This window comes from Cucumis sativus, chromosome 7 (assembly GCF_000004075.3).
Source record: "Cucumis sativus cultivar 9930 chromosome 7, Cucumber_9930_V3, whole genome shotgun sequence".
NCBI lineage: Eukaryota > Viridiplantae > Streptophyta > Magnoliopsida > Cucurbitales > Cucurbitaceae > Cucumis > Cucumis sativus.
Window position 1 is genome coordinate 11864519 of NC_026661.2, and position 13848 is coordinate 11878366.

Sequence of the window (13848 nt, forward strand, 5' to 3'; positions counted from 1 at the left end):
AGACAATTAATTGGCCTTCCTCTGACGTGGTGTCAGGTGCGTCGAAAAATGGGTAACTATTCCCGACGTCTACAGTGCTGCGTTGGAGGAAGGGCAAATCATTAATTGTACGTTACGCCTTCCTCCGGCGTGGTGTCAACACCATCGGAAATATGTTTAGGGATTCTCGACGTGTCACTAATCGCGTCAGGAATAGGGTGCTGACGCTTTCGTTGTGCGTCGGAAATTCTCCGTCTTTTTTAACTCCATTCTTTATAGAATGGAAACAAAAAAGAGAAAGAAAACCGAGAGAGGGAGAGGGAGACTGAGAGGGAGATCGAGAAGAAGAGGGCATTGTCATCCCCATTGCCTTATGTGGTTTAGTTTAGTTATTGTTTTGTTTTAGTTAAATAGTTTTAGTATTTAGATTTCAAATTAGTTTTAGGTTTTAGATTTAGATTTCAAATTTGTTTTAGTATTTAGATTTTGAATTAGTGGTAGGTTTTAGTATTGAAATTGAATTTGAAGTGTTATTATTTTGAATTAGTTGTAGGTTTTAGGAATTTGAATTTGAATTTGAAGCGTTGAAGTGGAGATTGAAGTGTTGAATGTTGAGATTCAAGTGTTGAAATTGAGGTTAAAGTGTTGAAGTTGAGTTTGAATTTCAATTTAGGAATTAATAGTGTTTCGAAGGTATTTTTTTTTAAAAAAATAGAGGAACTCCCGACACACATGGTACGCATGTGCGTTAGGAGTTTCTAGACATCTCCCTCTATATTGACAACATCTTCGACGTTCATACAACGTCAATAATTGTTTAGGAACTCTCGACACATTTTTTCCGACTTGTGTCTCGTATATTTGTGCATCGAAAAAGTCTTTTTCGACGCTTTTCATATATCTTTCGACAATTTTATGCGTTGGGAGAGCTCCCATTTCTTGTAGTGTCCTCTGATCTCTCTACTTTCTAAATAATAAAATAATAAAAAATTTCTTTTACCTAAAAAATAAATTAAATCAATCATTCATTTTTCTCTTACCTGCATATTTGAGATGGAAATTGAAGAATAAAATAATAAATAGGTTTTAAAAATTTTTAAAATAGGTTTGAAAACTCTCTCTCGGTAAAGATTAAAATAATAAATTTGTTTTAACAGTTTAATTTCTCTTCAATGAAAGATTAAAAAGAGAAAGTGAAAAATGAAGAATAAAATAATAAATATGTTAAGAAAAATAATTCTAAATAATAAATAAATATATATACACAATATATATAGTTATATTGGGTTGGATTAATATAAAAAAAGAAGAGAAGAATCATCATTAATTTGAGAAAAAAGTAGACTCGTTATTCAATCTGTAAGTTTCTTTTAATTTAATATTGATCTATAGTATTATGATAAGAACATTATTAATTAGATGCATATTATTAGTAGATATGTGATTTCATTTTGATAATAAAATTATATTAAATACATGTTACGACATTATTTAGGGTTGTATATGTTAGCAGTGGATCTATGATTTTATTGTTATGATATTAAGTTATAAGAGTTATACTATTAAATCTATCATATTTTGGACTCGTATATTAAAAAACATATAAATGCTAGAAGGAGACCCTAATATTAAGTCAAGTTTTAAAATTTGATATATATAACTATAAAAAAAATCCTAAAGATGAGACTTTTAAAATTAAAGATAAATTAAATCTTTATGCAAAACATCAAAGCGAGATGTTCGTAAAATTACCGATTTGTTGATATTTCTTCAAATATGGGCTTTGGAAATGATTTTCCACCATAGCTCCACAACTTAGACATGCAAACGATCATCTACTACTTCGATCATCAACTTATGCAATCCAATTTCGTAATTGTAATTTTTATTATATAAATTGTAATTTTTTATTATAATAATTTGTTATGAATTTTAATTGTTGCTTTTCAAAGGGGAACGTGAAACTTATTACTCACTATAACAAAAAATAATAATACAATAATACAATAATTAAAAATATAAATATAAATTTATCTCGAAGCATACAATACGTCAGCATAAGGGTTTTCCCTCAATGTCCTTTCCATGACATCAGAGAAACCTTTTTCCGACGTCAGATTGGGACATCATTATCTGATGTGAGGAGGTGGTGTCGGGTTTACCTCATTGCCGATGACGACGTTGGGGATAATACACGCCCGACGTCATTCCTTTAGTGCGTTGGCTAAAGTTCTCTCGACGTTTTACTTCCGACGTTTTAGCTGACGGGGTTACTTCTGACGTCAAGAGAACTTTTACCAATGTTTTTTTTTTCATTTTTTTGACGTGCTACTGCTTCAGAAATACCCATTATCCTTGTAGTGACATAATGATTAAGGGGTTTGTCTATCATCTTCTTATATGGATGTCGATCAACGAATCTATCTATCCTTATTAGTGATATTATGATTTAGGGGTCTGAATATTTGTACTATGAAGCACTTGCACATGTTTCAAATCGACAAGAGTACCAACAAGAACCAGGGAATCAAGAGGAGCCAAGACAACAAAAGAGTTCAGAGTAAACAGTGACAACTAGCTCAAAATCGATAATGTCCAGGTGTGTAGAACACACTTATTTTTTTTATCTTTTCAGTAAATGTAATTTGGTTATTAAAAGATATTTCAATTTACACTTAATTTTTTCAATTACAGGTCATTATTAAAAAAAAAAAAAAACTTTTCAACAACCATATTTTTAATAATTAAAAATACTATTACAATTATTTTTATAAAATTCGTGACAAATGAATGAAAGATAAAATACAATTGAAATTTCAATATGGTTTGATTTAAAAAGCAAAAGTTTCTCATTATGTAATTATTTAAATTTACATATTTAAATATAAAAACAAAAAAGGTAAAGTCGTCTTTGGTTGAAAATCCGACCTTAGAGAAAGAAAATAAAAATGAGAGAAAAGTATTGGAATGAAGAGAACTTTCTTATTCTCTCTTATGTCTTAGGTTGAACTAAAGACATAGTAGAGAATACAAATCTACGATGTTTCAATAAATATTTTTGAAACTACAATATTTCAATAAATATTTTGTAAACTAACTATATTTATATAAATTTACCTTTTTAGTTCATTTACAATTTTGTCATTCAACTTCAACGATGAATAGTCGGTGAATTTTAACTCTTCCACTCCATTTTTCTAACCATTTCAATATTTGATTGAAAAATATTTATTACTCTAATTAACATTTTGGGAAGTGGAAGAGCTTTTATAAGTATGATAATAAATTCAAGGATGTCTTTTGAAATTCTCTAACCCACACTTTCTACCAATTTATTCAATATATAAAAGGTCTTTCATATAGCTTAAATTGTTATATGATATTATACGAAGGATCCAAATTACTAATAAATTTCATAAAAGTCCTAAATAAATTAGTATATTACATAAATGTAGGCTCAAATTACTTTAATATCCATTTTTATTATTTAATTGATTTATTAACTATGGGAAGCATAATATTTTTTTAAAAAAACTTAAATTACGTTTGAAAAAACTATACCTAACACAACATTTAAGATATAAATAGGATTTCCTAAAATTTGGACAACCAATTTATAACGTGATCAACATGAAAAAAATAACTATTAGTCATAAACTTAGACCGACCAATACCTTATACTTAAAAGAAATAACTAAACACATTGAATGTATTCTTGTATTTGAAAACAAAAAAAACATAACAAATGTTAAGAATAAATTCAATTGATAGAATAAAATACCTCAGTTATCCATGTTATTGGGTTCATGATCTGTTGACAAATTAAGAGGTAGTACATCGTTCTTGAACTAAAATTGAGAGCCAAATGATGGATGAAGAAATTAGTCCATAGAGACGAGAAAAATAGCTTATGTGTATGAGAAACTTATTACAAAATCATTATTGTGAGCGTAAACTTCACAAGGTTAGTATGATATAACACTACTTTAGAACCCTTAATCCAAAAAAACAAATTTGTTGATGAAGAAATTCACTCTAACAGCTTCAAAATCATGAGAATGGTAAATGGTTTATTTTAAAAAAATCACCATGATTGACATTTTGGCTTAATTTGTATAATTGGGTCTGGTTGAACATTACAAACAACATTTTAGCAAATACCTTGTATTTGAAGGGATTTGAAATCTTATGGTCTTTCGACTCAACCCCATTGAAAATGAATAATAAATTTCATATCTTTCCATCAATTGATAATATTGTAGAAACTTCACATCTCTTAATGATCAACTTTCTTCCTCAAATATACATTCGTAATTGAGACTGCATATTGAGCTTAATGCGGCAATTGACACTTTTTCTTATCTACCCTATATGAATATGAACTCATATCTTGATTGATTCAGCCCAAATTTTTCAATGTTTAGATAATAAATTTACAAATTCGCACTTATACTCAGACCTTATTTTCCATTTTCATCTTCCGTTCATTTATTTGTAGTTGGATGTCTCATTCAATCCTTGAGACTATAGGAGTCTTTTGCCTATTAGGATCGTTTGCAGTCCATAAAAACTTTTTATCGATTCCACCAAGCTTTTGATTCAATATTCACATTCCAAAAGTGCTTTCTAGTTTTGAACCAATCAAATTTTCACTTAATTGATTTATACGAAAAATAAATATATATGAATTAAAATCTTAAACTATAAGATGAGAAAATGGTTTGAATTTTAAATTTTAAATCTGATAAGATTTATACGAATTTAGTTATAAGGTAGATGGATAATAAGTTTATTCTCTACAAGTTTTAATTTAAAAAACTGCATTTGAGAAAGAAAATAGTTGAATTTAAACAACCAAGTAGTAAAAAAGAAAACAACATTCCTACAATTGAAGGCTTTTTCTTTTTCAAATACTAAGGATATTATTGGATTAAAAAAATATGGATCACGTGTAGCAAACGCTATTTGCTATAACTCTTATTAATTTTCCGTTTTGACATCCTTCCAAATACTAACTCTAAAAGTTTCTATGTATAAATTTTTCAAAGAAAAAAAAAACAATACAACCCAATTCAACCTATTGAAAAATTAATTCGGGTTGTCAATGACGTTGAGTCGAGAATGTCTCATAATCTAATCCAATTCAACCCAACTCTTTCGCACCGCTTGTGTCAGTAGTAGAAAAATCACTCTCTTCACGTGGTATTTTTGGCTGCCCTCCCTCTCATTGCCCTCTCTGTTCTTTTCTCAATTAAGAGATAAGATGCACTTAATTGCAAAATTGCCATTGAGGAAAAATTACAACTCTACCCTCAATAATAAACTCATTTTAAAACCTCTTCGATATTTGTCATTTTCTATCAAAGCAAACCATTACACCCATTTCATCAAATCAATGAGATTATGTGTGTGGTTGAGGTCAATGACTCATCATATTTGAGAAACGTGTGGTTTGTCTTTCGATAAAAACTTTACAATTTGAAAACAATGTATAACACAAGTCAAAAGATGATACATGAAAGGAAATTCAACAAATCGAATGTTACCAAAACTCTTCTATACACATTACTTTCGAAAAAATAACACATTAGTGTTTAACAAATTTCTTTTTTCAAAAGACAAAAGACATTACCCACACCAACATTTAAAATGTTGATGCATAACATCATAACGTCAAAAGGATTCAAGTGATGTATTCATGAGAGAACTGGAAATATTTCAATCTGTTTTTCTTAATATGGTTTTTTCTGCTAGTTATTAGAGTATATAAACTTATATACATTTTTTCTTTCACTATTATTTTTTTTCAATGTATTCTTTCTTAATATTGTTTTAACGAGACATTTATTTTATATAATATAAATATCTAAAAAGGAGTATTGTAAATACAATTATATATTATTTTTTCATAGATATCCCATAACCTACTTATGTTACCAATTTTCATACAATTCTCATCCAATTTCATGTCAATACGTTGTAACATCCATCCTATTGAATTTTATACTGTAACATATATTATGTAAATAAAAGTACATGAAAACTTTATAAGATATACTACAATTGAGTTCAATTATTTTCTATACTTTCTCTCTTCTCCGCTCTTCCTTTTTTTGTTTGGCCTTGTTTCATAATAAAAAATCCTTTTCAAAAGAAATAAAAGAAAAAATGTATTAAATGAAGCAACTAAACATTTATTCTGGCCAAGTGGCCTAATTGTTTACATGAACTTTTGACTATAACTCAAATTCTTGCCAAGCAGAGGTCGCCTGATAAGTTTAGGCATATTGAAGTCATTTTGTTCAGATGAGAGAACCACGTGCCTGAAGATGCCTCTGAAGAAGTTCTGTCAGATATCACCATAAACTGGAAGTGATTACAGAGAAGCCTCAAAGTATGCTATGAAAAAGTTTCATGGACCTTCACGCAAAATGCAGGAGATATAAATTTGAATAGAGAAGAAAACATTCAGAGAAAGAAGAAACAGTGATGGGGAAGCAAAATATATTGCGCAATCAGGCAAGACAGGGGTACTTCAATCTTGCTACATTCACACTACCAACTGCTTTTTATTCATGTTTTCAAAAGCTTTGGTTCTAATTTCTAATCTTCCTTAGGAATTCTACAGAAAACCCAAAGACAGGAGCTGCCGATTAGTGGTCGGCAAATGAATATAAGGAATTAATGGAACAAATGTTTTGGTAATGTTCCAGTACTGTACAAAAGAACTTCCAAGTGGTGTTCAGTTTTGTCGTGTGAAAGAATGAATATCTAGCTTCCAGCCTTTTCTTGTCGTGAGACATCAAGTCATAATGGACAACTTACGGATGAAAACAGACAGTAGATAAATGCCTGCTTTACATGATGGAACAGCTTCCTTGAGCGCCACTGAGGTAAAATAACCATTACTGTATTAGATATGTAAGTAGAAGAAAATTGAAGCATTGAATAGAGGGAGTCGTTGTCCAGAAATAGCTAACCTTTTATTGTCTTCGTAGTTGCTCAACGCTTCCTCAAATTTCAGCCAAAGAGGACCTGTCTCTGGAAGATCTACATTCTGCGGCCCGGCTATATAAGCCTGAACAACAAACTGGCGAGTTCGTTCCCTGATCAAAAGTACCACTTCAGATACCGTAGTTGGTAGATAATTGTTTTTTAGTTTGAGTTTGAATGATAATTTTCATCCTAGAAAAAAAACCTACCTCCCTTCATAGTCAGATAACCAAGCCAAGTAGGCAGCACCGAAATACATGGACACAAATGGCTTGGTTAAATCGTCAGTAGAATCAAGTCTGTATGCTCTGTAGCTCAACTCCCTTAGCCAACAACAAATGATTAACATAAATAATGTTACTAGTCCACAATTGACAATCATACAATGAATAGACATATGCTGATATTGTTTAGTAAAATTGATACAAGATTGACATACATATAGAGCCAAAATGCAGTTGAATAGTCAATCCCCATTATTCCAGGACGCGCTCCAACTCCATTAATGAACCGCATGCTAACTACCTCTGCTAAAGCGCATAGAACAGTCTGTGCACCAATGAGAATTCATACCATAAATAATTTTGTGAAGAATGTTAAATTGAATAAATGTTTAGAATAGTGAGTTAAGAAGAAAATTGTTCCAATAAATATCTGGAAACGGTTGCAATATATCAGTTCAAACTGGTGTTAAATTTTTAAATGAATAATTCATCAACACAATTTGCTCTTCAGGTGTACAAGCAAAGGGACAGACGTTGAAGGTGTGTATGACCTTAGTTAAATAAGGATATGTTCTACAGGTTGTACAACTGTGTCCTTGAATACTAGAAGATGCTGAATGTGTGTGGAAATCCAGGATTACCTAATCAACAGTACATGTGACAATTATCAGTGAGTTTTTGTTTAGGACATCTTAAACTTGGCCAAGCTTCATTTCTCTTGATGGTGTTCCCTTTCTAGTTTTCTTTCCAAATTTCAAGCACACTCCTTCCATTATCAATTCAAATTCTAGAGCTTTTGAGTGAGGGTTTGTTGGATAAATGGCTTCAATTATTCGTCAAATGTTTCATGTTAAAATAGGGGCAATTTTTATTTTTTGTTTATACTATTTTTCTCTGTAGCGTATTATTACTGTAGATATAAATAAGTTTTCCGGCTCCCATCCTCATTTTATTGACATACACTAGAAAATGGAAAAGTATAAAACCAAGGGAAAAAGAATTTGGAAAGATATATTCCAGAAGAAAGTACGGGATTAATTGGCTGGAGACTTACTGGTTGAACTCCTTTTGTACTGAAATGTTTTGAAAGAATAATCTCAGCAATGGCCTGCAAGAGGATGCCGGTTAGAATGCAGATTCTCTTTACAAATTTCGAATGCTGTTTGTTTATTTCCCTCAAAAAGTTGGAGAAATCAGATGATAGAAGCTAATAATATGATAGCAAGCTTGTGAAAGAAATTTCAAAGTATTTCCTCTTTCTTGAGAGACTTTAGAGATTAGAGCATTGATAAGAGGCATGTAACAACAAGTTAGTAGTTGGAGATAGTTTTAGATTACTGCAAATCTGAATAGGAAAAAAACAACTTTCCTACACATATAAGCTGAATGTGAAAACATAGAAAACCACAGAAAATAAGTATTCTTGTGATGTATGAGAATCTTATTAATTTTTACCTTCAACTCTACTCGGGAAACATAGGGTCTTTTCTTTAAATCATGAGAAAACCGTACATTGCCCTTTTTCTCTCCAGATTTAGTCCACTCTTTTTGAACATCAGGATTATTCCACATCTCTTCCATGTCCTCAGGGGTAGCTCGACAATCCCAAAATGTATAAGTAATAGCTGCGCCCTCTATGAGAGGAGAAAATAGCGTGTCATTTCCATGAAATGCAAATACAAGGATGTCCGCAGGCATGTATGTATGCATCCTGTACTCTAGTGAAGAGGCTTAAGTTGCATATGTAATAAAGCCAAAGCTCATGTAGGACATCACAGAGGAATATAAGCAGAAACAAGGTATCAAAAATTGATTCACACTAATAATGTATGAAGGAAAGGGTGGCCATGAAGTCCAACTTCTTGCTGCTTTCTTCTTATTTTCTCTTCAATAATCAATTGATTGTTCTCTCTTGGGAAGATTATTCTATGATGTGATTCAAGAACACTAAGCGATGTTTTCTTCATTTATAATCCTAGTTTTCTTTTGTTCTTCTTTATCTTTGGTTGTAGTGGATGGTTAAAATCAGTTTATGTTGGTAAACGGTGTTGAATAATATTACTTGCATGAAGTTAAAAAAAAGAGGACTCTTATATATTTTTTTTAGCCCAAAAGAGCGTCCTTCGCTTCTTCTTTTCTGCATTGTTGGACCCCTTTCCCTTTTCTGCTAGACTTTGAAAACTAAAAAAAGAAAAAAGAAACCAGTCCTCTACTCTAGTTGTCCATGTTTCTAATATCGAGAATACGATTCACAAGTAAATGAATCATCAGTAGCATATAAAGAAATTCAACCTGTATTCCCTGAAGCAGATGGAGGGGACGTAGTAGAGGTGGAAACTTCATTGATATGTTTCCTAGACATAACCAATGTGATGGTGATCAGTTTAAAGTTGGAACATTGTAAGAATGTTTTCTTTCTATCAAGACTCATGCAGTTAAGCCATTTTAGTTAGACATATGATTATTTACAAGGAGTTCAACTGTAATACCAAAAACAGCTAGCACCTATCTGGATTAGACACATGATTTTAAATGCAAGCCACAAGATAGTTTAAATATTAGAGATAATTAAAAGTTTATGGTTTCTGCCAATATGTGCAAGTTCTGCTTCATTTAGACTCATCACTTCATTTCAGGTCAAATCTCAAAAGCAGAGTAGAAACATTTCTTTACGCCTGAAGCGAAACATGGTTCTAAAAAAAATACAAATAATAAAAAAAAGGAATAAAAAAAGAAACATGATTATACTTGAAAATGGGATATATTTAACAGAACAACTACAAGAACAAGATTATAGCTCCGGAGGCAAGTTGGTTTGGTGGAAATTGGGGTAAAAGAATCAAAAAGTTAGAATCAGATTCGGAAACTAAATAGTTGATGCCCTAACTTTTTGACTAAGTTTATTCATTTATTTACTTATATTTTTTTTTTAAAAACTAACCAATCAAGTTTTGATGAAAAAAAAAGTTTCTGTGATGGCTCACTCATGCATTATGAGAACGAGGTGAGCTAAATATAAGCTTAAAGAATGCCAAAACTTTATACCAAGCAAATAATATCCCTAAGTTGTTCAAGTAGGTTAGATTTTCATGTACCTATTTAACTGCCAACAGGATTAACATTAACCAACATTTGAACAGAATAAACTTTATTGCAGTTCAAACATTATTCATCAATAGGCGAGTACCTGGATGGAAGACTTTCTTTTACTGATAGATATCGTTTCCAGTATGGTAAAGTTGTTTTGTGAGTCGCCTTCTTTGTACCACCTCTATAGGCCCTAACTACAAACTCTTCACTTCTTTCTCTGAAAAGGAGCTTGGTTATTAGTATAGGGAACCATATATTTAGAGGGTTAATGATATTAGCTACTTAGAGGAAAAATATATAAACTGGACGAGAAGCCGAAGACAATTTACAACAAATAAATGAACAAAATGAAAGTCCAGCGACTTACTTCTGCTCAAAGTTTGATAACCATTTAAGGTAAGCAGCCCCAAAATATACACTGACAAAGGGCTTACTCAGAACTTCTGGGTTCCCTTCTAATCCATAAGATTGATAACGCAATTCACTGCCAACCAAAAATGGTACAAGTTTAATGTGTCCTAACCAGATCTTATTCAATGAAATTTTTTATGTATATATTTAAATATGAAGAATATATAAAATACCGAATCTTCATACCTGACCAACCACTCAGCAGTTTTAAGTGTTATTTGCATGATCCCTAATGTTGATTCCTTGTTTTTTTTGTCATAGCGTGTTGCAAGAGGCTGTCTATCACTCTCAAGTTCTGCTAGGGCACAGATCATATCCTGTGCAAATTATGAACTTTTAATACATATTTGAAATTAAGTAAAGCAACTATTTCCAGTGACTACAACTGCTATGATCATAAGAAGTAACTGTGTGTATGGGATTTTCCTTTTTAATAAAAATAACCACCTTCATTGAGGGGGAAAAAAAAGAATACTTGTAAAAAAGTAAATGGAATATCGATATCAGCATAATAAATTAACTGCAAGCAGAAAGAAAGTGCCTATGCACAACGATATCTGCAGGAAAAAAAAACTTACAGAATCTACATTGGAACCAAAGTGCCTATGCACAACGATATCTGCCACTGCCTGGAGAACAACACAATTTACAATCATTCAGGTGGCTACATGGCATTCCTAGTCTAAGAATTTGTCCATCAAAATTAAAGAAGAAAATAAATTCTTTATATGCTCTACGTCAGAAATTGAAAAAGATCTTGAATAATCAGAAAGAAAATAATCAAATTCCTCAAGAAGATAAGTAGTTGAAATTAAAACAAGATTGTAATTTTCAAAATCAAGCAGGGACTTTATTTAGTCTACATACAATGAAGGCATTAAGAGTATTTAATATTGATGTAATTGACTCCTTAAAGTTCTAGTAGAAATATTCAAGTTAAAGGCAAAACGGTTGCTTCACGTTTCTGTCCATAAACATTATAGAAAGAGTATGACCTTCATCTCGGTCTGAGTCAAATAAGGCTGTCCATCCGGATCTCGTGAGAGGTGAACCTTTTGTGTTTTGGACTCTCCGGCATCTAACCATTCAGCGCATACTTGAGGGTAACTCCACATTGCTTCCATGTCTTGTGGATCAACACAATCATCCCAGTATTTAAATCCAATAGCCATCTTTGACTTCGTCTGTAGCACCTCCCCAAAAGCATAGTATGTCAGTACCAATGCAACGTGTTAGCCACAGAATTACAAGCGGGCACAACTTAAAGGAAAAAAAAAAAAGTCGACAACTTATTATGCACATAAGTGTGAACGAGCCTCCTCAAGTGAAATCATACTTTTTGCTCGAGAGGTTTAACTTGGCCGAAGGAAAGCCGAATACTCTCAACAGCAGTGAGGCATCAAACGTGAGGTGCTGCTAGGTACGCTTTAAGATAAAAACTAACGATAAATTATTCCTTTAAAATCCACGATTTTACAGGTTGATAAATTGATATTAAAACAATAGCATCTTACATTCATCTAATGCCTATTTTTTTTTGCCCCCATATGAGAAGTCCAAGCTGGAAATAAGATATATTTAAATCGGGAGCCTAGAAAAATGAACATTGTTGAATTAGATAAGGAGAAACACATGGAATGAGAATGAGACTGCTTGCAACAAAACAAATGAGTCTATTTTCTTCTTTTGTCCAAAATTCTCCAAATCCAATAACCACAAAACCTTCAGACTCTTAGCAAATAGCAAAGCAGGAAAAGAACTTGGGATCTCCCTAGCCTTGAGGAATTCATTCAAAAACAGGGCCTAGGTTGTAATAATCATCTAAAATACAACCAAATAAACGAAAATAAATCAATACCCACAATCTAGCAACGACCATTTTACAAATAAACTGAAACAAAGGTTCCGTAAAAGGACGAAGATATTAAAGACGAGAATGTATAAGATCAAACCTCTATGAATCCATAATAAATCATACATTGTACCAGAATTCAAGCAAAACAGAAAGGAGAGGAGAATGTAGCAGAAAGAGATGGATTACCAGAAGAGCAAACAAACGATCACAGAATGTTTTCCGTAGAAATGGATTCCATAGACGCCTTCAAAACCTGAATGGGATTTGAAGGATATGAGATTGAAGGTGGACCATTGTTGCCGGAATGGGAAAAGAATGAATGTTTTTAGTAGGGCGCGTGATAGGGATGTCTCGCCAAATCGGTTGGCAGCTCAACTTGCCATAATCCGGGACACGTGGCCTCGCTCTCAGGTGATTTTTGTTTCACTTACTCTTACACCAATAATACTAATGTCATATACACAAATTTTAAAATAAAGTTAATGTTTTATATTTTTAGATATGTATTTGGTAGCGGAATTCAATTTCTCAATTCTAATTTAATTATTTGTAAATTACTCGCTAAATATTAGTTGATAATAAATTAATACTAATTTGTTTATGAATATGATTTTACGTCGACGAACATGGTAGTTTTAGTGGAAACAATCTTACGATAATAACATATAGTAACATTTTTTAAAATTGTAAATATCGTAAAATTTATAAGAGATAGAATTTTATTGTTGGTAGACTATGGTAGTTTAACAAATTTTACTATATTTATTGTTTTTTTAAAATGTTGTAATATACTTAATTATTTTAAATCTAATTACTATATTTGTAATTAAATATTACAAAATTATACAATTATTATTTGTAATATCATATAATATATAGAATAAAAAAAAACTTTTGTTCCTATAGTTAGGAAGAAGTTAGGTGTTCGTATGAATGCATTCTCAAAAGTCAATTCTCACTTCCCAAATCTTAAAGCTTTTACACACTTTCATTCTCTAATTTAAAAGAAAACTAAGTGGGTGAGATGAGCAAGCTTTTGTTTGTTTTACATGTCATTTTGTTCACCAGTAATTTTACGAATGTGACAACATATGACATCGAGTAGATTTCCTTTAACTTTTCCATAAATTCAATGGTAAACTTCATATTATCTATTGATATAGTTGCATATTTGTTGTTTACCATTATGGTTTATAACTCTAACGATAGCATTACTACACTACTACAAAACTATAATGATATTAGTTTGAACTTCATCCACTTATATGCACAACATATTACAAATATAGTTATTTG

At 31.4% G+C, this 13848-nt stretch overlaps 1 protein-coding gene across 5 annotated transcripts; it reads right to left on the reverse strand.

Moving 5' to 3' along the window:
• Positions 1–6150: 6150 nt before the first annotated feature.
• LOC101215745 (hypothetical protein) lies at positions 6151–12890 on the reverse strand. Of its 5 annotated transcripts, none has more exons than XM_011660743.2 (15): positions 12739–12882; positions 12212–12288; positions 12034–12122; positions 11693–11881; positions 11276–11326; positions 10884–11014; positions 10654–10770; positions 10384–10503; positions 9489–9550; positions 8652–8830; positions 8251–8304; positions 7412–7521; positions 7182–7295; positions 6960–7085; positions 6151–6867 (listed from the first exon to the last, which is right to left on the reverse strand). In XM_011660743.2, exons 4-15 carry the CDS (start codon positions 11867–11869, stop codon positions 6837–6839), a joined length of 1272 nt encoding a protein of 423 aa, XP_011659045.1. In that variant the 5' UTR covers positions 11870–11881; positions 12034–12122; positions 12212–12288; positions 12739–12882; the 3' UTR covers positions 6151–6836. The 5 variants fall into 5 exon arrangements, with proteins under 5 accessions (XP_011659045.1, XP_031744864.1, XP_031744865.1 ...); XM_031889004.1 differs by having other exon boundaries at positions 11693–11890; XM_031889005.1 differs by lacking the exon at positions 12212–12288 and having other exon boundaries at positions 12739–12871.
• Between the last annotated feature and the right edge of the window lie 958 nt (positions 12891–13848).